This window comes from Ovis aries, chromosome 12, assembly GCF_016772045.2.
Source record: "Ovis aries strain OAR_USU_Benz2616 breed Rambouillet chromosome 12, ARS-UI_Ramb_v3.0, whole genome shotgun sequence".
Lineage (NCBI taxonomy): Eukaryota > Metazoa > Chordata > Mammalia > Artiodactyla > Bovidae > Ovis > Ovis aries.
This window is the reverse complement of record NC_056065.1, coordinates 62900771-62924172: the sequence shown is the minus strand read 5'-3', so window position 1 is coordinate 62924172 and position 23402 is coordinate 62900771. Positions and strand designations below refer to the sequence as shown.

The 23402-nt window shown below is 47.4% G+C and overlaps 1 protein-coding gene across 3 annotated transcripts; it reads left to right on the top strand.

The window, feature by feature from the left end:
* The first annotated feature begins 615 nt into the window (after positions 1 to 615).
* Positions 616 to 11192, top strand: GLUL (glutamate-ammonia ligase). 3 transcript variants are annotated; one of them, XM_027975935.2, is made up of 8 exons: positions 616 to 736; positions 1758 to 1874; positions 3364 to 3542; positions 4846 to 5007; positions 7571 to 7717; positions 8122 to 8249; positions 8451 to 8650; positions 9184 to 11192. In XM_027975935.2, exons 3-8 carry the CDS (start codon positions 3377 to 3379, stop codon positions 9500 to 9502), a joined length of 1122 nt encoding a protein of 373 aa, XP_027831736.1. In that variant the 5' UTR covers positions 616 to 736; positions 1758 to 1874; positions 3364 to 3376; the 3' UTR covers positions 9503 to 11192. The 3 variants fall into 3 exon arrangements, with proteins under 3 accessions (XP_027831736.1, XP_060252168.1, XP_027831735.1); XM_060396185.1 differs by having other exon boundaries at positions 1516 to 1874; XM_027975934.2 differs by lacking the exon at positions 1758 to 1874.
* Positions 11193 to 23402: the final 12210 nt, after the last annotated feature.

Genomic DNA, 23402 nt, shown 5'->3' with positions numbered 1-23402 from the left:
GGCTCTTTCCGGCCTACCTCCGGCAGCCCCCTGTCTGCGCCGCCCCCTCCGAGGCCCGCCCAGGCACCGGGGAGCCCGGGGCTACTGCGCCCCCCGCCCCCCCCCGAACCTCAAGCAGGACCTGAGGGCCGGGCAAGGGAGTGGAGGTTCTCTAACAACGAAAGGCAAAAGCTGGTGCCTGTGGGTTGGAATTTCCTCTGGGGCGTGCAGTGGGACCTGGGAAAAGAATCCTCCCTCAGAATATCTGAGCTGGGGGCGCCGCGGGGGAGAGCACGCGGGGACCGCCCGGGGCCAGGCGGGCGGCGGCGCGGCGGCGCGCTGCAGCCCCGGCGGCGGGGTCCTTCCCGGCAGGCCCCGGGCCCTCCGCCCGCCGCCGGCCCGCCCTGCCTCGCGCCCCTCCCCCCACGTCCCCTCCCCCACCGCCCTTTCCCTTTCTTTCTTTCCCGGGTCCGCTCGCCCCCACCCGGCGGCGCCCGCTCGGCGGCTCGCCCAATGGCCGTGGTGCCGGGACGGTGCATCAGCTGATCCGCCCGGGCTCCGGGCCTCTGGGAACCAATCAGGGCGCCGGGGGCGGCCCCGGCCGCCGATAAAGCGTGCGGGGCGGCGGGCCGCCCTGCAGAGCGGAGAATGGGAGAAGAGCCGGCTGTCTAAGCAGCGCCTCCTGGTCCTCCTCGCCACTCTTCTCCTCACCTCGCTCTCGCCGCCTGCTCGCCCTGCCGCTTTGCTCGGCGCCTAGGTAAGCACCTAGCCGGCCCGGGGAAGAGGGCGGGAAGAGGGCTCGGAAGTGTGCCGCGCCGGCCCGGCCGCCGCTCCCTGACCGATCGTCTCGGCCTCTTCCCACCTCCTGGCCCTACTCTGCACCCCGGCCTGGAGGGAGGGGGAGGGGAGGGCTCCTGCTTGCTTTCGCTGCCCGCGGGTCTGGGTCGGCGATGGTGGGGCGCCAGGCTTCGCGGAGGGCGGGGAGTTGTTTTGATCTTCCTTCAGCTGCTGGCGGCCTGAAGCGCCGCCCCTGGAGGTCGCTGGGCAGGACGAGCCGAGGAGCCCGCTCGGCCCGGCGCCGCCCGCTCGGCCGTGGGGCGTGCGTGGTGGATGGAGCGGTCCCCCTGCGCGAGCCTCGCCCTCTTTCTCCGCGGCTGCGGGCCCCGGGGCGCGGTTAGCTGCCTGCGCCGAGGCCAGGTGCCGGGAGAGTCGGTGGTGCGCCCGCTCCCGCCGCGGGGTCTACCCCTGTGACTGAACAATGGGGAGCCCGGGAGCGCGGCGTGGCCGGCGGGCGCGGCGGGTGGAGAGGCCTGGCTGGCCGGACAGGGGCAGCAGCGGCGCGCTGTCCCTCCGGCGGACTCCCCAGCTGCCGCCCCCCCCACCACCCCGCCCCGGCCTTGGAGGGGTATGGCCCCCTTGGCGACGCCCTGAGATCCAGACGGGGGCCCAAGGGGCGGGGCGCCGACTTTTGGGACGTTTCAGTGGGAAAGGGCTGCTCTCAAAGTGGATTTTCCCAACTACCCTGGGGGCGGGAAGCGGGGATGCTCCCCCGGCCGCAAATCCGCGAAGAAGAACGCGAACGAAGATGAAGACGACCTGGAATCTCGGTCCTCGGGGTCCCCCTCCAACTGTTTCGGCTTCGTCGCCTACTCGGTGAATGCCGGAGAGAAACCGCGAGTCAAGATCAAGTCGACTCAGGAGCCTTCGTATTCCTGCTCCACCCGGTGCGATTCCGACCGCGCTTCGACTCCCTCTCCCTCTCCGTCTCCCTCGCCCAGAAAGCTCCGGTGCGTGGACCAGCGAGAGCCGGAGACCCACGAGAGGCGCGAACGCCACTCCAAAAGGAGAAGGGCCAAGGAGGGCATCATCGATACCTTTGATCTTACCTGGCTGGGGTGAGTGAGGAGCAGGGATCCAGGACCCTGCTCCCACCACAGCTGCAAGAAACCGCTAAGGACCGCAGAATCCCAGCCCTCCATCCCCCCCACCACCACGTAAAATCTCGACATCTCGGCGGCACTAGTTGATAGAGCAGGCGGCTGTTGGCATCCAACCTGTCACGGAACCGAGTTGGCATCACCGAAAAGAGCAGGCCCCCGAGGCTTAAGGGAGAAAGTGTGACTTGAAATTGGAGGTGGTAACCGGTGGGAGAGGAAAGCCAGGGATGGGGTTATAGCTGGGAGCTGAAAGGGTCTGGGATTGCTCCTACTGGCTTTTAAAGCCAGGATGGGCGATGGGCATAAGGAGTGGGATTTGACTGACCAAGTCTAGAGGGAGTCGGCAAAGATTGTCTGCTAACACAACTTGACAGACAGCTTCTCTTCCCGGAGGGGAAGGGTGAGGCTGTTGCAGGGAGAAGCAGTTGTTTTCAGCTGGGCAAACATGGACGGTTGCCCATAGAAACTTTGCCACTGTACTTCAGAAAGTTGCCCAAGTCATTGGAGGAGAACAATATGTTCCCTCTCCAGCCACCCTGGGCGATCAATGGGGGAGGAAGGAGGTAGGACGTTTCCTCTTTGTGTTGGGGTTTGGTTCTGTGGCTTCAGTGTCTCTTCTTTGAGAGGTTTTGCGGTGGTGGCTCACAGATTTTAGCGGGCCTCAGCTTTTGAAACCCCAGATCTTTTTGATTTAGAAGTGGGAATTTCTTAATTAACTTAAAGTTCTCTGGTGGAATCTGGTCACTCTCAAACTTAAGTCTACTCTCTGAAATGAGAACTTTGCCTCAAACTGATGGAAGTCATGCCAGTGTGTGTCTTAAAATCCAGGTTGGATCAAATGCACCAAAGTACACATTAGTCGTTGTTAGGAAGCCACCAACTCTTAAATCTTCTAGCTAGGCCCGGTTTCCTCCTTCCAGCTAAATGGGAATGGGGTGGGTTGTTTATTTGGAAGGGTGGAGGAATCTTCAAAAGAACTTTTTATTGAGGCATCCTCTGGGGTGTAAGGAAAAGGGAGAACTTAACCAAGAGATCATAGCAGCCAAGCCCTTCTGTGGCCAGATTTTACTTGGAGATAGATGTCTGTTCTGCAGACTGTTTCTGAACTTCCATATTTTGTTTTGGGCTCACCACCCCCCTGCCCCCCAGTATCTTAGTATGAAAAATGAAACAATTCCTCTACCTCTGACAAACCGCAAAAATAGAACTTAGTGCTCAAAAGTTTAGATTCTGGCTTGAGGAAGGGAATAAGGAGACTTTTGTTCAGTATAAAACTTTAATCTCCCTGAAAGCAAGTTAAATAAATGTACTGTACTTTTGAGTGTGTGACTTCCAAAGGGAGGGGCCGCCGCTCCCACTGTGACTTCTTGATTTAATTGTCCTTGTTCCTGCAGAGGATCTGTTTAGACTTGGTGTTCTTATTTTATTTTTTTCTCTCTCTCTTCAGAACACCTTCCACCATGGCCACCTCGGCGAGCTCCCACTTGAACAAAGGCATCAAGCAGGTGTACATGGCCCTACCTCAGGGCGAGAAAGTCCAAGCTATGTACATCTGGATCGACGGTACTGGAGAAGGACTGCGCTGCAAGACCCGAACCTTGGATTCTGAACCCAAGTGTATAGAAGGTGAGAGGCTGGGCGAAATTGAGGGGGGGTTGGGTGGCAACCTGAGACCAAGCCACTAGATCTGGCCTCTTTATTCTGATGTAAAGCATTTCTAAGGCAGGACTTTACAGACTTTATTCAGTCAACATTAAGCTCCTACACTGCCTCCAAGCATTAACAATGGACCCCTTTATTTAAATTGAGTCTTGCGTATCTAAAGAAAAAAGATGAAGTCTGGGGGGAGTGGCATTGGGAACTTTGTTGACTTGGGCATCCCATCTCAGTCTGACCTAAGGTACCCCTAGGAACCCAGTTTGAAAACCACAGCTCTAACCTGACTATTCCATCTGCTTTACAAACTCTTTTGAATGTTACGTAGGTTCTAGATGTAAAGCAAACACCCTAAAAGTGGTTTCTAAGTAGAGCTACCATCATGTGTTTTTAGTTGATGCACTTTAAGAATTCTTAATCTGGCTGATTGCTTATCCTACGGAAGCTATTATATGAATTGGGATGACTTTGTCTTTCTTTATTCTTTGGTCTAGAACAAACCATAGCTGCCTTCCTTCTGGAAAGGGACTGAGGTCCATCATCTTTTACCTGATTTAGGATAGCTTACTCTTCTGATAATGCTCACATTTGAGTGAATGAATGAATGGCTATAATACAAAACATATAGTGTGTACCTGCTATGTGGCAGGTATTGCACAGGCCCTGAAAGTATAAGATGAGAGTCTGGTCTCTGCCTTCAGAGAACTCATAGTCAACTGGAGAGAGATGAAGGAACTCACCTTTAAAACATAGTGTGGATAAGTTACGTGGGAGCACCCTTGAATAAGTCATCCTGCTAGTGTCTGTTTATCTGTTAAAATAAGGACACCACATGAACTGGGACTGTCCATTACACAGTGTGGGGTGGGGGTGGGAAGTGAAAGAAATAAGCAACACAGATGGCCTATCAGAGAGTCTTTATTTCTCCTGGATTTCAATTATTTAAATGATGACTGACTGACTAGAAATGTCCACTTTGTCTCCTGGGTGTCCAGTAGACTTATTTACAGAGGAAACATTATTCTTAGGTTGTTTCTGTGATTGGTACTTCTTTTTAAAAAGTGATGCAATGGTCTTACTTGGAAGAGAAGGGAGTGTGGGGCAACCTGCAAACATCAGGGTCTGCCTGTTATTAGCAGCAGTCATGCATCACTGGCTTTCTGGACAAGACAGTGTAGATCCTTAGAGATAAAAAGGTAAGTGAGAGGCTGTACTCCTCCCTGAAAAGTTCCTGTGCTTGCAACTTTAATTTCCCCGTCTCTTTTTATCACAGAGTTGCCCGAGTGGAATTTTGATGGCTCTAGTACTTTTCAGTCTGAAGGCTCCAACAGTGACATGTATCTTGTCCCTGCTGCCATGTTCCGGGACCCTTTCCGCAAGGACCCCAACAAGCTGGTGTTCTGTGAAGTCTTCAAGTACAACCGAAAGCCTGCAGGTGTGTATAGGATAGACTTAATCCTAATCCATGAATTGTAAAGTCAGGTGGGGAGGATATTCCAAAATCGGTATTGGGAAGACGAGCTTATCCCAGAACTAACTGGGAAGTCTGAAGGACTGGACATGCATCTCCCCATCCTGAACTTCCTTGTTGAGAGAGGTTGTGTGGTCCTTCCTCCCACTGTTGGCTGCAGAAAACCACACTGGATTCTTCTAAATCTTTGCTGGAGGAGTGCCCCATGTCACAGTCCTCCTGCCTGTAGATTTTAATGCTGGGTGTGATTTCTAGATCTGCCACTTACTTTCTATGAACTTGGGCAAGTTATTTTGTCCCCTATACTTGTCACTTCCCCCATTTTAAAATTGGGGGGTGGATAGAGGGAGGGTGCTATATGTATACTTACAGCTATAGTAAGTATAGCTGTATGATTCTGGGTTCAATCCTTGGGTCGGGAAGATCCCCTGGAGAAGGAAATGGCAACCCACTCCAGTATTCTTGCCTGGAAAATCCCCATGGACAGAGGACCCTGGCAGGCTATTAGTCCATGGGGTTGCAAAGACTCGGACGTGACTGAGCGATTAAGCACAGCACATAGCTGATTCACGTTGTTGTACGGCAGAAACCAACACAACACTGTAAAGCAATTACCCACCAATTAAAAAATAAATTTTAAAAAATGGAACAACTAATAAAGTCCATCTCATAAAATTGTTTATAGAGGATTGAGTTATGTGTAAATGATTGAGAAGAACTGTATGTCAAATACTGGTTGCCTTTTTGTTCCAGAGAGCTTTTGAAGTGAAAAGTGAAAGTCGCTCAGTTGTGTCCAGCTCTTTGTGACCCCATGTACTATACAGTCCAAGGAATTCTCTAGGCCAGAATACTGGAGTGGGTAGCCTTTCCCTTCTCCAGGTGGTCTTCCCAACCCAGGGATGGAACCCAGGTCTCCCGTACTGCAGGTGGATTCTTTACCATTTGAGCCACAAGGGAAGCCCCCCAAAAAGTCTGTTTTAGGAGGCATTAAATTATGGTGAAAGACCTGAGTTCTGAAGTCAAGACAGGCAGGGTTTCCTGATTTTGCTGCCTACCCCGGGCAGGTTCCCTGCCATCTCTGAGCCTCATTTTCTCACTTGTAAAAAGGGAGACTTATAATACCCATCTCAGGGTCATTAGGAAGATGCAGCTGACTCTGTGACCCTGTGGGCTGCAGCACACCAGGCTTCCCTGTCCTTCACTGTCTCCTGGAGTTTGGTCAGACTCATGTCCATTGACGTCAGTGATGCCATCCAACCATTTCATCCTCTGTCATCCCCTTCTCCTCCTGCCCTCAATCTTCTCCAGCATCAAGGTCTTTTCCAATGAGTCAACTCCTTAAATCAGGTGGCCAAAGAATTGGAGCTTCAGCTTCAGCATCAGTCCTTCCAGGGAACATTCAGGGTTGATTTCCTTTAGGATTGACTAACTTGATCTGTTGCAGTTCAAGGGACTTTCAAGAGTTTTCCAGCACCACAATTTGAAAGCATCGATTCTTTGACGTTCAGACTTCTTAATGGTCCAAATCCCACAAACATGACTACTGGAAAAACCATAGCTTTGACCAGATAGACTTTTGTCAGAAAAGTGGTATCTCTGTTTTTTAATACACAGTCTAGGTTTATCACAGTTTTCCTTCCAAGGAGCAAGCATCTTTTAATTTCATGGCTACAGTCACTATCCACAGTGATTTTGGAGCCCAAGAAAATAAAGTCTGTCACTGTTTGTACTTTTTCCCCTTCTATTTGCCGTGAAGTGATGGGACCAAATGCCATGATCTGAATTTTTTTAATGTTGAGTTTTAAGCCTACTTTTCCCACTCTCCTCTTTTACCCTCCTCAAGAGGCTCTTTAGTTCCTCTTTGCTTTCTGCCATTAGAGTGGTATCATTTGCATACCATAGAGGTCTGAAAATGGTTCTTGAACATAGTGAAACAGCCAATAATAATCTATAAAGATCCGTTCTAGCATAGAAGTTTTTCTTGAGCTTGTCGCCCTTTTTTTTTGGTTGGTTGGGTTTTTTTGGCATGTGCCAGTACTATAGAAATTAGCACTCTGTATCTTCTCACCGGGAATGTAAGGCTGTTGATAGACTAGACAAATGATTCTCTCAATAAAAATTGTAGATTTGGCTGTAAATGCTTGAGAAACCATGAATAGGTCTAACAGCTAGAAGCAGTTCTTCTGTGAATAGAGGGTTCAAGTGCCTGACATTTGGTACTTGGGAGGGGGCCAGCTTGCAGATAAGGTGAACCCTTGCTGTGTCCTCTGGGTCCTCTCCCATGTGACTTTGTTGTGACCCAGTTTAGTTATAAATAATGCCTTTTGAGAGTCTCCCTACAGATACATAACCATAGCTTCTGTTATCATCCCCTCTCACACTGACTGGGGCACCTAAAGGTTGACCCTGGGTCAGTTCAGTAAATAACATCTCAGGTACCTGGAATCTGAGGACCACTTCCCATCAACACGGGGATTCAGTGCATTTGTCCATATATCTCTAATAGCGTGTCCACTCTTTCTCCTAGAGACCAATTTAAGGCACACCTGTAAACGGATAATGGACATGGTGAGCAACCAGCGCCCCTGGTTTGGAATGGAGCAGGAATATACCCTAATGGGTACTGATGGGCACCCCTTTGGTTGGCCTTCCAATGGCTTTCCTGGGCCCCAAGGTAAGTCTCCTTGGTGAGAGGTGAATCTTGCTTCTCCCCAAGTGCTTAATTGCCAAGGGAAGTCTCTCTGGAGATGGGTGTGAATCCTTGTAGACCAAAAAGCTAGGGGGATATCCCTGAGACTGGCTGAAATAATACTGTAGAGAGTTAGCCCTTGTGTTACCTAAATCCAAATAGTGGATGTTGAGATGTGAACATTGCACAGAAACCGTGGGCTTTAGTCGGTGTTAACCCAGAGGAGCCCACTGCACACCACTCATCTGCCTCCCGGTAAAGGCAGGGATGGTGATTCCAGGAGAAGGTGTGAGAACTTTGTGACTTCTGACTTTGGGCCATGCATCTCACTTAGATAGGAATTTTCTTGACATCCTGCCTCCTGATCTTCCATCTTGATGCCTCTCCAGGTCCCTACTACTGTGGTGTGGGAGCGGACAAGGCCTACGGCAGGGATATTGTGGAGGCTCACTACCGGGCCTGCTTGTACGCCGGCATCAAGATCGGGGGCACGAACGCCGAGGTCATGCCTGCACAGGTAAAGGTCTCTAGCCCACCACCTGTCCCACCTAGAGGCATGTAAGGGATTTTGCTAGGAAGGGCTATTGTGGTGCTCACTCCTTAACCCAAAGCCCTCAAGGTGGCTTGGAGTAGAGATGAGCAGGGGGCAAGTGTCAGCTTCTGGGTTGGGGTGAGCAGCTGGTTTTGCTTTCAAAGCCCATCTTCTCGTTTTCTCTAGTGGGAATTCCAGATAGGACCCTGTGAAGGAATCGACATGGGCGATCATCTCTGGGTGGCCCGTTTCATCTTGCATCGTGTGTGTGAAGACTTTGGAGTGATCGCCACCTTTGATCCTAAGCCCATTCCTGGAAACTGGAATGGTGCTGGCTGCCACACCAACTTTAGCACCAAGGCCATGCGAGAAGAGAATGGTCTGAAGTGAGTGCCACCTCCAGCGGAGGCCATTGCACTCTCTCTGCAAGAATACCTGCCAGGGGTTTGATATACTGGGGATGAGTAAGCTGCCTTCCCAGTTGGGGCCTTTAGCTCTTGGTACTCAGCTTCAAAAACTGTCTTCTGATCCTGTCATTTTGTTCCTATTTGGAAAGTACCCCCAAAATACTCTTCAAGAGGATGGTGATGGGGAAAGTTGACACAGATGAATGCTTTTGAAAATCTTTAGTAAGAACTAAATTAGTAACAATACAAGCTTCTGAATGAGCTTAATGGCTGTGGGTGGGAGAGAGTTTCATGGGGACATCTACTGCCTGCCCAGCACTAAGAGACATAGGTTGTAAGGCAGGGTGCTGCCTTTGTGGAGAATCTTTTCCTGGGGCCATGTTTTGGGCATTTGGAGCCTGGAAAACAGTCTTTGGTAGATGAGTCACGCCATTCTTGGATCCACACCTGCTTCTTGAAGGGCAGGTTTCCTGATGGCAGGTTGGACCCTCATCTTGACTTGTTTCTTCCAGGTACATTGAGGAGGCCATTGAGAAACTAAGCAAGCGGCACCAGTACCACATCCGAGCCTACGATCCCAAGGGAGGCCTGGACAACGCCCGGCGCCTAACTGGATTCCACGAAACCTCCAACATCAACGACTTCTCTGCCGGCGTGGCCAACCGTGGTGCTAGCATCCGCATCCCCCGGACTGTCGGCCAGGAGAAGAAGGGCTACTTCGAAGACCGTCGCCCGTCTGCCAACTGTGACCCCTTCGCCGTGACGGAAGCCCTCATCCGCACATGTCTTCTGAATGAAACCGGCGACGAGCCCTTCCAGTACAAGAACTAAGTGGACTAGACTTGCAGCCCTCGAAACCCCTCTTAATTCTACATCTTACTCCCACTCTCGCCCCTCTCAATGTTATAATAGCTATAACTCAAAGGGTGGAATATCAAGGTCTTTTTTTTTTTTTTTTTTTTTAATTCCTCACACCCAGTTAATATCTCTTGCTTTCTTTGGTCAGGATCGAAGGGGTCAAGTTCTTAATCACTTCACCTACCTACCCCTGCCCTTTTCTTTTTCCTATCACCGAAGCTTTCCTAGTGCATTAGTTGGGAGGGTGGGTGGGGAAACATAACCACTGCTTCCATTTAATCAGGTGTGTTTGTCCAATAGGCATAGCTCTCTGGACAGAGAGCCCAGTCATTGTGAAGGGATGGGGAGGACTCTTTCTGAGTGGTTACTGAGTGGGGGACAGGGGTGCTGGATTCTGTGGTTAGGTTAGGATTTCCCTTCTTGGTGGGAAGTTCCATTACTTACAAGGTTGTAACCAACTTTCTATCAAAAGTGAGAATTAGGGGGGAAGGAAGGGTGGGAAGTCAGGTAGGAAAATGCCCTAGATCTGGTGTGGTGCTGCCCTTGCCTGGGGCTCAACGCCCTGGCAGGCGCCACATAAATGGATGGATAGCCCTACCTTAAAAGAAAAAGTTCTCATTGTGTGGTCCTCCATTTATAACACAAAGCAGAGTAGTATTTTTATATTTAAATGTAAAAACAAAAATTATATATATGGGTGTGCAGATAAATGTGTGTTTTCTCTTTAGGGAGAAAAAGCCATTCTGGTTATGGGGAACCCAGATTTGAGACAAATAGTCTGGTTAGAAATAAGGATCTCCTTTTGAGTGGGTATGGGGATGGGAGAGGCTGTGCTGCAAAAGTTGGCTGTTTGGGGCTGATATTCCCTCACTACCACTTCAGGGCTTCTCTCTGCCCTGCTTGCCCTTCTGGGGAGGCTGACATTGGTTGGTTAACAGGTGGAAGCCCATGATAGCAGTAGCCATCACCTGAGCCCCAGGTTTAAAAGACACACATGTACTTGTACACACAGGGGTTTGGAAATAGGAGTTGGCTGGTCAACTTGAGCATGTTACTGACAAGGGGGTATTGGGGTTATTTTCCGGTGGGACTAGCATGTCACTAAAGCAGGCCTTTTGATAATATTAAAAAAAAAATTTTTTTTAAAGCAAAACAGAATTTTAGATTTTAATCATATTTGTTAGGGTTTCTAAGTCTTTGTTTTACAGAATTGCTTGTTTGCTTCAGCTGTCTCCTCCCCATCTCTGCTCTGGAGGAGATGGGACAAGTCTGGAGTCCAAACAGTTGTAATTTTGTATCTTGGTGTCTGTTCTCTGAGTGTGAAATTAAGATTCCTGAGGAGTTACTATTTTTTTTCTCTTTTATAATAAAAACAAACCCCACCTTTGTCCTTACATTTTCCTTACTGTTTCTGGCTATTTTGTGTTGGGTGCGGAAAGTGGGCAGTGGTTTTTTTCTTAACCATGACGATTTGTAATTGCCATGTACAGTATGTTCAGAGTTAGATAACTCTTCATTGTAAACAAACTGTGCTAACTGCCCAGAGCAGCTCTTATAAATGTTAGGTTGATTTATAAGATCTCTCCTGACTTGTGATTCTTTTAAGTCCCTATATGCCACTTCATGGTATACCTGTTTTTGGAATTAAAGAATCTTTCCTGAGGCTTATTGCCAACCAGCTCCATCCTGTGCTTTGGGAATCTGGGGTGTTTGGGTTAAGGCCTATCCAGGCCCTAAAAGTTTGCAGCAGTGTACAAACCCCAACCCCCCTCTCCCTGTGTGTGCTCCGGAGCTTGCCTTTGGCCTATCACACTATCACGTTTTGAGCACTGGCTTGATTTTATTGCAGCCTAGTCTGTTTGCAACTGGTCTCACTGTCCCTACTTCATTTCATCTTCTGCCCAGCTGCCAGTGATTCATCTAAACAGCAAATATTGACCACGTTGCTACGCTGGTTAAAACCTTCCGAGGCTGACCTAGCTCTGAGGGTGAGCCAGCCCCAGATATCCCTTGATACGCTTTTCCCTCCACTAGTGAGCTGTTCACGATGCCCCCAAAGGCTCTGGAGACACCTGTATGCCTCTGCTCTTTGTCCCCTTCCCTGGAAATTCTTCAGCTTCTTCCTACCTGAGTTTATTTCCATATCAAGCTGGGTAGGAGCTCCATCCTCTGTGGTGCACATACCTCCAGCAAAAACACTCATCCAACAGTTTCACTTTGTAAGGTGCCAGGTACTGTAGGCAGTAGTAATTACCTTTTAAAAAGATGGTGTCCTCTATCAGTTTGGAGGTAGTTGCAGCCTGTTAACAGCAGATTTAGACATGAGTTTTCTTTGTGCAAGTGTGTATCACTCCAGTCTTACATAATCCTAGACATTTTTCTTGTTTTGGAAGGTTCGCTCAGTCGTGTCCGACTCTGCAACCCCATGGACTATACAGTCCATGGAATTCTCCACGCCAGAATACTGGAGTGGGTAGACTTTCCCTTCTGCTGGGGATCTTCTCAACCCAGGGATTGAACCCAGGCCTCCTGCACTGCAGGTGGATTCTTTACCAGCTGAGTCACAAGAGAAGCCTAAGAATACTGGAGTGGGCAGCCTGTCCCTTCAGTGGATCTTCCCAATCCAGGAATCGAGCTGGGGTCTCCCGCATTGCAGGTGGATTCTTAACCAACTGAGCTATGAAGGAAGCCTTTGGAAGGTTAGGTCCTCACCTAATTTTCAAAGTGGGATGATCTTTACCTATTTGTTTGTTGGGTGTGGTCCCAGTTGGCACCATGTTGCAGCATGATTATTAAGAGTGCCCTCCTCTTGCTCGGCATTTTCCAGGTTTTGCTGATAATTATTTCAACTGAAACTCTGCTTCCCTCTCCCCAGCCAAAGTCAGTTTCCCTTCCCTGGGTCACCCCCCAACACACACACCCCACGGTTCTTGGGAGCAGTGGGAGGGTTGGCATACTCTGTACAGCGCAAGCACTACGTTGAGTAAATAAGCCAAGCATGCTGTTTTTGTGCTCACTGTAACCAATTCTCAAAAGGACAGAAAAGGAATTCTAAATTAATGTCATCAGGATCTAGGTGGAAACAACCAGTGTATTTCCTTCTCCACCCTCTTAGGTAGAGTTAGCTTTGGCCTACACGTCACAGTGCAATCCCTTTGTATTTCTAAGGTGTTTTCTTATAGCTCATTTAGCAGACACTAGGTTACTTGATAACTTTATCAGTGATAGATTAAATGGAGACTGATGGGCAAGCCTTCAGCCTTAAAGAGACAGGCCAGTATTCACAAAAGGATGAGTTCCCTTAATTTCTTCCTGTCGGTGATTGGACAGGAGCTGAATGACAACACAAGCTAACAGAAGAATTATTATTGTTTAGTCACTAAGTTGTGTCCGACTGTTATGAACCCATGGACTGCAGCCCACTGGGCTACTCTGTCCAAGGGACTGCCCAGGCAAGAATACTGGAGTGGTTGCCATTTCCTTCTGCAAGGCATCTTCCCGACACAGGGATCATATCCTTGTCTCCTGCATTGACAGAATTCTTTACCACTGAGCCACCTGGGAAGCCTGTAAGGAGCTAATAGAGGATTCCAAGGAGTTCCTTGGATGGTTACTACTGGGATCATTTCTGTGCTACTGGGTAGGATGGTAGTGCTGTGCTAAATCGCTTCAGTCATGTCCAACTCTGTGACCCTATGGACTGTAAACTGCCAGGCTACTCTGTCCATGGAATTCTTCAGGAAAGAAAACTGGAGTGGATTGCCATTCCCTTCTCCAGGGGATCTTCCTAACCCAGGGAATCAAACAGGCGTCTCTTATGTCTAACCTGCATTGGCAGGTGGGATTTTTACCACTAGTGCCACCTGGGAACACCCAGTAGATAAAAGAACTTCCTAAACAAACACTTGGTGCCAGGGTTTCAAAAATCTCACCAAAGGCTTCGCTGAGGTTAATTTCATCTACTCGTTGGCCCTTACACCGACAGAAGTGCAAAGTCTGAAAAGTAATTTGCTATCCCAAAGAAAGCCTGTCACTCACACAGCTTTTGTGCCTGTAAACTTGAAAAAACAGGCAAGGATCCTGTTTCTTTCTCAGGACTGTATCCTTACCTGTCATGTTGTCTGCAGGACTTGTCTAATGAATTATTTTTCAAGTATCAGTTTTGGGAGCTCTAAGCCCATAGCTCTATTGGGTGGTGTTAAACCCATAAGATCTTGGTGGCTTAGCTATGTTTTAACTCTGGTCATGACACTAAGATGAAGTTCCGTTTTATTGAATTTTTAATGACTGCTGGCTTGGTTAATTCTGGCTGGAGTCAGGCTGCCAAGAGCCTCATGTTGTTTTATGAGTCATGGCAATTCATCATGTCATTCCAAAGGCTTCAGGTAAATTGCTACTATAATAATCTGACTTGACTAGAGCCCCATCATTTTATAGCCTTTAGCTCAGTCACCAGCCACTCATTAAAAAAGAAAAAATCAACTTGATTTTGTAATAGATATACACACATATACAAAATATAGACATATACCATGTTGAGACATATGCATATATGTACACATTAGATACACAATAGAAGCATCCTACACAAACCTTTTGCAAAAACTATAGCACCTTACAAAGGAGACAGGAATTTATGAATATCTCTTCCAGTAGTAGTATACATTCAAGCGGGTTCACTGGTCTGAGAAACTGTCACCAGGAGTAGGGAGTCAAGACACACATGCCATAATCATTCTCAAAGCACAGTTCTACTGCCAACCCTTTCTAATTCTACCCTCTGCTGTGCTTAACGGACAGGAGGTTCTTGGGTACTGTCAACTAATTGATTATCTGTAATTCACTGCCTGATATGAACCGGGTATTGTCCTACCTAGTCCCATGTTACAGAGGAAGTGCCTGTGTTTTTCCTATTCTCACTTGATGACTTGCTTTTGGAGGGCCTTGGACCTCAGCAAGCTATCCTTTTTCTCATGGATTTCAGATTAAGTTACTTGCATCATCTTGAGGTTGTTGCTGTCTCAGCTTCCTCTCAGCTCACCTTATGGCATAGTCAGCACATCTGCAGACTTAACTCCAGTGGGTGCACATTCATCAAATCTAAACTCTGGGGCTTCCCTAGCAGTCCACTGGTTAAGACTCTGTGCTTCCAATGCAAGGGGCATGGGTCTGATCCCTGGACAGAAAACTAAGATCCCACAAGTCAAATGGTGCTGCAAAAAAAAAATCTAAAATCTCCATGGCAACCTTTCTGCACTTGCCTTTTTCAATGAAAGTACAGAATAACTCCTCCTTTGTCGCTATTCTGCTCTATTGACATTAAATGGGGAGGCATTCAAGATACCTCCAAAATTGATGGGGACCAAACAGGCACTATTTTTTTCAGTGTTTTGGTGGAAACAGGAATGAGGGGGTCAAGTGAATAGAAATTATTCATCTTCTTCATTCCCCTCCCTCTTACAGCTAACAGTGTCACTAGCATCATGAGACTGGTATGAGACTTCTGGTATGGGCCTATTGCTATGTATACTATGATTATCTTATATGATCCTCATGATTTTTTGAGCTGTTCTGATAACTACTCAAATAATGCTATATAATAAAGTACAGCATCATACTGGGAGAAGGGAGGAAATAGTATATGGGACAGAGAGAGGGCGGTGAGAGTGGGGAAGAAAAGAATGCTTGTCTGGTCTCTGGAAAGGAATTTGCGATATATTAGGAGCTGAATTGAGAGGCAGTTCAGTTCAACTCAGTTCAGTTCAGTTGCTCAGTCGTGTCCAACTCTTTGCGACTCCATGAATCGCAGCACACCAGGCCACCCTGTTCATCACCATCTCCCGGAGTTCACTCAGCCTCACATCCATCGAGTCCGTGATGCCATCCAGCCATCTCATCCTCGGTCGTCCCCTTCTCCTCCTGTCCCCAATCCCTCCCAGCATCGGAGTCTTTTCTAATGAGTCAACTCTTCACATGAGGTGGCCAAAGTACTGGAGTTTCAGCTTTAGCATCATTCCTCCCAAAGAAATCCCAGGGTTGATCTCGTTCAGAATGGACTGGTTGGATCTCCTTGCAGTCCAAGGGACTCTCAAGGGTCTTCTCCAACACCACAGTTCAAAACGCATCAATTCTTCGGTGCTCAGCCTTCTTCACAGTCCAACTCTCACATCCATACATGACCACAGGAAAAACTAGAGCCTTGACTAGCTGGACCTTAGTTGGCAAAGTAATGTCTCTGCTTTTGAATATACTATCTAGGTGGGTCATAACTTTTCTTCCAAGGAGTAAGCGTCTTTTCATTTCATGGCTGCGGTTACCATCTGCAGTGATTCTGGAGCCCCCCAAAATAAAATCTGACACTGTTTCCACTGTTTCCCCATCTATTTCCCGTGAAGTGATGGGACCAGATGCCATGATCTTCGTTTTCTGAATGTTGAGCTTTAAGCCAACTTTTTCACTCTCTACTTTCACTTTCATCAAGAGGCTTTTAGCTCCTCTTCACTTTCTGCCATAAGGGTGGTGTCATCTGCATATCTGAGGTGATTGATATTTCTCCCGGCAATCTTGATTCCAGCTTGTGTTTCTTCCAGTCCAGTGTTTCTTCCAGTCCAGTGTTTCTCATGATGTACTCTGCATAGAAGTTAAATCAGCAGGGTGACAATATACAGCCTTGACGTACTCCTTTTCCTATTTGGAACCAGTCTGTTGTTCCATGTCCAGTTCTAACTGTTGCTTCCTGACCTGCATACAGATTTCTCAAGAGGCAGGTCAGGTGGTCTGTATTCCCATCTCTTTCAGAATTTTCCACAGTTTCTTGTGATCCACACAGTCAAAGGCTTTGGCATAGTCAATAAAGCAGAAATAGATGTTTTTCTGGAACTCTCTTGCTTTTTCCATGATCCAGCAGATGTTGGCAATTTGATCTCTGGTTCCTCTGCCTTTTCTAAAACCAGGTTGAACGTCAGGGAGTTCACGGTTCACGTATTGCTGAAGCCTGGCTTGGAGAATTTTGAGCATTATTTTACTAGCATCTGAGATGAGTGCAATTGTGCGGTAGTTTGAGCATTCTTGGGCATTGCCTTTCTTTGGGATTGGAATGAAAACTGACCTTTTCCAGTCCCGTGGCCACTGCTGAGTTTTCCAAATTTGCTGGCATATTGAGTGTAGCACTTTCACAACATCATCTTTCAGGATTTGAAAGAGCTCAACTGGAATTCCATCACCTCCACTAGCTTTGTTCGTAGTGATGCTTTCTAAGGCCCACTTGACTTCACTTTCCAAGATGTCTGGCTCTAGATTAGTGATCACATCATCATGACTATCTGGGTCGTGAAGATCTTTTTTGTACAGTTCTTCCATGTATTCTTGCCACCTCTTCTTAATATCTTCTGCTTCTGTTAGGTCCAGACCATTTCTGTCCTTTATCGAGCCCATTTTGCATGAAATGTTCCCTTGGTATCTCTAATTTTCTTGAAGAGATCTCTAGTCTTTCCCATTCTGTTGTTTTCCTCTATTTCTTTGCATTGATTGCTGAAGACAGCTTTCTTATCTCTTCTGGCTATTTTTTGGAACTCTGCATTCAGATGCCTATATCTTTCCTTTTCTCCTTTGCTTTTCGCCTCTCTTCTCTTCACAGCTATTTGTAAGGCCTGCCCAGACAGCCATTTTGCTTTTTTGCATTTCTTTTCCATGGGGATGGTCTTGATCCCTGTCTCCTGTACAATGTCACGAACTTCATTCCATAGTTCATCAGGCACTCTATCTACCAGATCTAGCCCCTTAAATCTATTTCTCACTTCCACTGCATAATCATAAGGGATTTGATTTAGGTCATACCTGAATGGTCTAGTGGTTTCCCCTACTTTCTTCAATTTAAGTCTGAATTTGGTGATAAGGAGTCTGAGAGGCAGTATGGTAGGAGAATCCACTTCCCCAGGGCTTTCTTTACAAGTGAGGATCATAGAATGAATGTATGATCTGGTGGTCCCATGATTAAGAATCCACCTTGTAGTTCGGGGGATACAGGCTTGATCCCTAGTCCAGGAAGATCCCACATGCCTGGGAGCAACTAAGCCCACACATTGCAAGTACTGAAGCCCGTGGGCTCTGGAGCCTTCACAATGCAACTGGAGAGAGTCTGTGTGCCGCAACGAAAGATCCACAAGATCCCGTGTGCCACAACTAAGACTCGATGCAGGCAAATAAATAAATATTTTTAAAAATAAAAAAGTGAAAGTACTGGGTTCTTCCTCCCCAAACAACCTATCTCCAGACTCATTCCTAGGTAGGCTTAGGAATCAGAAACTCCCACCCTATTAACATCTTTACATAAGTGCATTCTGGCCTAGTCTACTTAGGGCACTTAGCCATCTAAGCCTTTGGTAAATGTTTGTTGAATTAACAGAAAGTTCATTTCCAGTGTCAGTCAGTAGCTAAAAGAAGTGGCTAGGAGCCTAGGGTGGAGGGTGACTTTGGGGGTGGGAGGGCACTAAGCTTAGACATTAATAATTTATATATGAGCTTCCTCACTCATGCAGTTAACCCCTAATTACCTGGTCCAGAAATCTTCTCCTCTCCCTGATTCCAAAGGCAGACCTTCAAGGATGATCATCTGTATCCTGGAAGCAGCTGAGGCTTGCAGGCTCCTTCCTTCCCTAAGGAGGGGACAGTTGGGAACACACCTACACTCAGTTCAGTTCAGCCACTCAGTCATGTCCAACTCTTCGCGACCCCATGGACTGCGGCACGCCAGGCCTCCCTGTCTATCACCAGCTCCCGGAGTTTACCCAAACTCGTCCATCGAGTCGGTGATGCCATCCAACCATTTCATCCTCTGTCGTCCCCTTCTCCTCCCACCTTCAATCGTTCCTAGCATCAGGGTCTTTGCAAATGAATCAGCTCTTCGCGTCAGGTAGCCAAAGTATTGGAGTTTCAGCTTCAACATCAGTCCTTCTAATGAACACTCAGGACTGATCTCCTTTAGGATGGACTGGTTGGATCTCCTTGCAGTCCAAGGGACTCTCAACAGTCTTCTCCAACACCACAGTTCAAAAGCATCAATTCTTCGGCACTCAGCTTTCCTTATAGTCCAACTTTCACATCCATACACGACCACTGGAAAAACCAGAGCCTTGACTAGACAGACCTTACTCAGCAAAGTAATGTCTCTGCTTTTGAATATGCTGTCTAGGTTGGTCATAACTTTGCTTCCAAGGAGTAAGCATCTTTTAATTTCATGGCTGCAATCACCATCTGCTGTGATTTTGGAGCCCCCCAAAATAAAGTCTGCCACTATTCCCACTGTTTCCCCGTCTATTTCCCATGAAGTGATGGGACCGGATGCCATGATCTTCGTTTTCTGAATGTTGAGCTTTAAGTCAATTTTTTCACTCTCCTTTCTCACTTTCATCAAGAGGCTCTTTAGTTCTTCTTCACTTTCTGCCATAATGGTGGTGTCATCTGCATATCTGAGGTGATTGATATTTCTCCTGGAAATCTTGATTCCAGCTTGTGCTTCATCCAGCCCAGCATTTCTCATGATGTACTCTGCATATAAGTTAAATAAGCAGGGTGACAATATACAGCCTTGATGTACTCCTTTTCCTATTTGGAACCAGTCTGTTGTTCCATGCCCAGTTCTCACTGTTGTTTCCTGACCTCCATAGAGATTTCTCAAGAGGCAGGTTAGGTGGTCTGGTATTCCCATCTCTTTCAGAATTTTCCACAGTTTATTGTGATCCACATAGTCAAAGGCTTTGGCATAGTCAATAAAGCAGAATAGATGTTTTTCTGGAACTCTCTTGCTTTTTTGATGATCTAACGGATGTTGGCAATTTGATCTCTAGATTATCTGGCATTAAATGATTCATTTGTACATAAATTGGCACCATCCTAATAGAATTGGCCTGAGATAAGCTATGCACAACCCTGAAATTCCTTTTGGATTTATCATTCTGTGCAGCAAACCATGTCCAACAGTGAAATGAAGCAGTTCAGGGCTGAATTTGCTTTCTTGGGAGACGAGTGATTTCAACTGACAGTTATTTGTTTGTGATCAATGTTCACAGCTGAATTTAAAAAGTTAGTGATGTTGGAGAAGTCTGAAAGAAACGAACAAGTCATACCTTGACACAGCATTTCTTTGGGGAGGAAAAATATATGACAACGTTTTAGTATGAGTAATAATAAGAATATTTAACCTATTTAAAACTCATTTTTCTAGGTTCAAGAATTTCTCTCTGTTTGAAGACTCTGGCTTATGTGTAGGAGTCTTAAAGCAGATGACAGTCTTCCCCAGGGAGATCAGCCCAGTACTCTCCACCCCTGAGGGACTCTCCACTTTGAAAGTATTGAAGTGTATTACCCATCATTGTCTCAATAGCTTCCCAGGAGGCTAAGTGGTAAAGAATCCACCTGCCAAGCAGGGGATGCGTGGGTTCGATCCCTGGGTTGGGAAGATCCCCTGGAAAAGGAAATGTCAACCCCCTCCAGTATTCTTGCCTGGGAAATCCCATGGACAGAGGAGCCTGGCGGGCTGCAGTCCATGGGGTCGCAAAGAGGAGGACATGACTTAGCGACTAAACAAGATTCCTGGGGTCAGGAATCTGGGAGTGACTTAGATGGGTGGTTCTGCCTCAGACTTTCTTGGGAGGCTAAGTCAGCTGTCCAAGCTGCAGTCTGTGAAGATCTGACTGCGCTGTAGGATCTGCTCCCAAACTCAGTGACATGACTGGGCAGGAGGCCGCAGTTCCTTCCCACACGGGCCTCTCCACAGTGCCACTCGTGACGTGTCGTTCTTCACAGTGAGTAAAGCAAAAAAGAAAGTGGAAGAGAGAGGGAGATGGGAGACATGCTCTTTCTATTACCTAATCTTGGAAGTGATATTCCATCCCTTTTGCCATGCTCTGTATGCCAGAAGTGAATCACTAAAATTGTTCCACACCTGGGACTTCCCTGGTGGTCTAGTGGCTTAGATGCCCAGTGCAGGGGACCCAGGTTGGAGCCCTGGTTGGGGAACTAGATCCCACCTGCCACAGCTAAGGATTCTGTATGCAGCACCTGAGACCTGGCACAGCCAAATAAACATATAAAATAAAACATAAAATAAATTTGGTCCACGCTTAGAAGGAAAAGCTCCACCTTTTAGCTCCTTTAGAAGGAGCTCCACTCCTGAGGGGAGGAGTATCAAAGACTTTGTGGGCAAATCCTTATATATATCAGGATGGGCAACTTTGGCCCTGAGACAATAGTAAGTATTACCTGGGGAGCAAGTGTTTTATTTATGTTTTTTTGTTTCCTTCCTTTGATTCCTGTTTTTAATTATTCCCACCTGTCTGTCACAGAGTGGAATTTAGGATTTCCTGTTCAATGTCTGTACTCAATTGGGAGTGAAAGGTGATATGGTCACATCCTTCCCTTTCTCCATCCCCAACAGCACACGGGTACTCTGGGAGCCATACAGGGAACCTGGAGCAGGCAAGAAGATACAAGCAACATTTTCAGGAACCAAAAAAGCCCCAGAGTGTATATGTGCATATAAAGTGAATTCCCAGACTGGGCTCCTATAGGCTTTCTAAAGTCAAGTGCAACCCCTGTATTCATATTAGCTCCACTACAAGCCCAAACCTTCATGCCCTTCTGGGAGAGGTTTCCTTCCTGTCAAAGATGCCCTTGATGGTCATTGTAATCCATATTTCACCTGGGTTAAAATGTTTGGAGAAGATATAAACACAGTAAGATGGGTTCCCACTAAACCTAGTTCCTGTCTAATCCTAAAAACTGATATTATAGGTCATCCTTTCTCCCGATTGATACTTAGGGGAAAAAAGCAAATCCTCAGCAGAACAAATACAGACTGAGAACTCCCCCAAAACCTCTATGTTCTTACCACAGCATTCCCAGGAGAGACCCGTTTGGTTGCATTAATATTTCTGCCTGAATAATCAAGATCTGGGAGCCAGGGACATCTCCCAGGGGATAAGGTTAACATCAGTCACTTCTGGGAGCTTGAAACTATTGATATGGTCTTGCCATTTGTCTACACAACTACTGAGAAACCAATAAATACTTCTAGGGGCTACTAAGCTAGTGTGGATTATGCAGTTTTCAGTAGAAATGCTGACTTATTCCAGAGGTGGTGACAGAGCATGGAAAGAATGGAAGGTTCTCATCTCAGATCTCACATGTATCTAATCACTGAGTCTCTCTTTGCCACCACTCACTCCACCCCCACTGTCCCTGATCTCTGACCTGTCCTTCCTCTGCCTTTAAACAGACTGGAAAGCTCCAAGACCTGACTGAGTTCATCTCAAGAGAGACAGATGTCTGGTGCCCTCAGAACATGTCAGCCCTTTTCTACTTAAGTGAAAGTGAAAGTCCCTCAGTCGCGTCCTACTCTTTGCGACTCCATGGACTGTACAGTCCATGGAATTCTCCAGGCCAGAATACTGGAGTGGGCAGCCTTTCCCTTCTCCAGGGGATCTTCCCAACCCAGGGATCGAACCCAGGTCTCCCACATTACAAGCAGATTCTTTACCAGCTGAGCCACAAGGGAAGCCCAAGAATACTGGAGTGGGTAGGCTATCCCTTCTCCAGCTGATTTTCCCAACCCAGGAATCGAACCAGGGTCTCCTGCTTTGCAGGTGGATTCTTGCAGGAGACCCCAGGTCGATTTCTGGGTCAGGAAGGTACCGTGGAGAAAGGAAAGACTCCAGTATTCTTGCCTGGAGAATTCCATGGACAGTCTATGGGGTTGCCAAGAGTCGGGCACGACTCAGCGACTTTCACTTCCCTCTCTCTCTAGTGATTTCTGCTTATCCTCCTGGCAGAGTCCAAGAAAGCCCAGAAGCACTGAACACCGGGTGTTTTCCTTCCATCTGAGTTTCACCCAGCGCAGTGTGGCAGGCAGCATGGTTATTTTGCTTTCATGAGCCATATTATGTAACTAAAATTTTGAACAGCAATGCTGAGCTAACTGAGACATCACAACAGAAGGGGAAGGGAAGAGCAATCAAAGACGTGGAGAGATGAGACCTCCCCAGTGGTCCAGTGGTTAAGACTCCACACTCCCAAAGCAGGGTGCAGGCGTTCGACCCCTGGTTGGGGAATTAGGATCCTGCTTGGTGCCAAAGAAAAGAGAAGAAGTGGAGCAAGAATATAGAAAGAGGGTAAGAAGGAAGGAGGGGAAAAGTGGGAGAAAAAATGGAGGGTCAAGTGGAGGTGATGTTGTTTAGTCGCTAAGTCTTGTCTGATGTGGAGATAGGGAGACTATTTATTTCTCTTGCTTGTTCATATATTCTTGGTCTCCAGAGATAAAATATGCTACCTACAAAGTTCTCTTCCCCTGTTTTGAGCTGGGTTGGAGGCTTCCTTCGGGTCACCATTTTTGGAGGAGCCTGCTGAGTGCCAGCTGCCTGCAGGCATCACCCAGAACCCACTGGTGTCCTAGGAGGCTGCAGCTGCGTGGTGTAGCACAGAGTGTTCTCAGTGGCATACAAATTGGCATAACACTGCCCCCATTCACTCGGCCTCCAACACAATTCCATGCTGACTGCATGGGTCAGGGGCTGGTGAGTGGGAAAGCCGCAGAGGGTTCTGGAGACCTGAGGCCTTCTCTTCTGCCATATTTCAGAAGATTAGAGCCCAGTCTTACCTACTTCCTCACCCACTTCTAGGAACTTGAGTAGTCATCAGGGACAAGTGCCAAAGACAGGGGGAAGGGTTCTGAGTTTGTACACACAAAATGTCATTTGGTTTCATTTACTTCAGTGGAATGAAAGCCGAAGCCAAAAGCAGTGGTACTGAAGCAGGGATGACCCACTCTATGTCCCAGGACAGTGTTGCAGGAATGTGAATCCTAGAGTATCTGAACTTG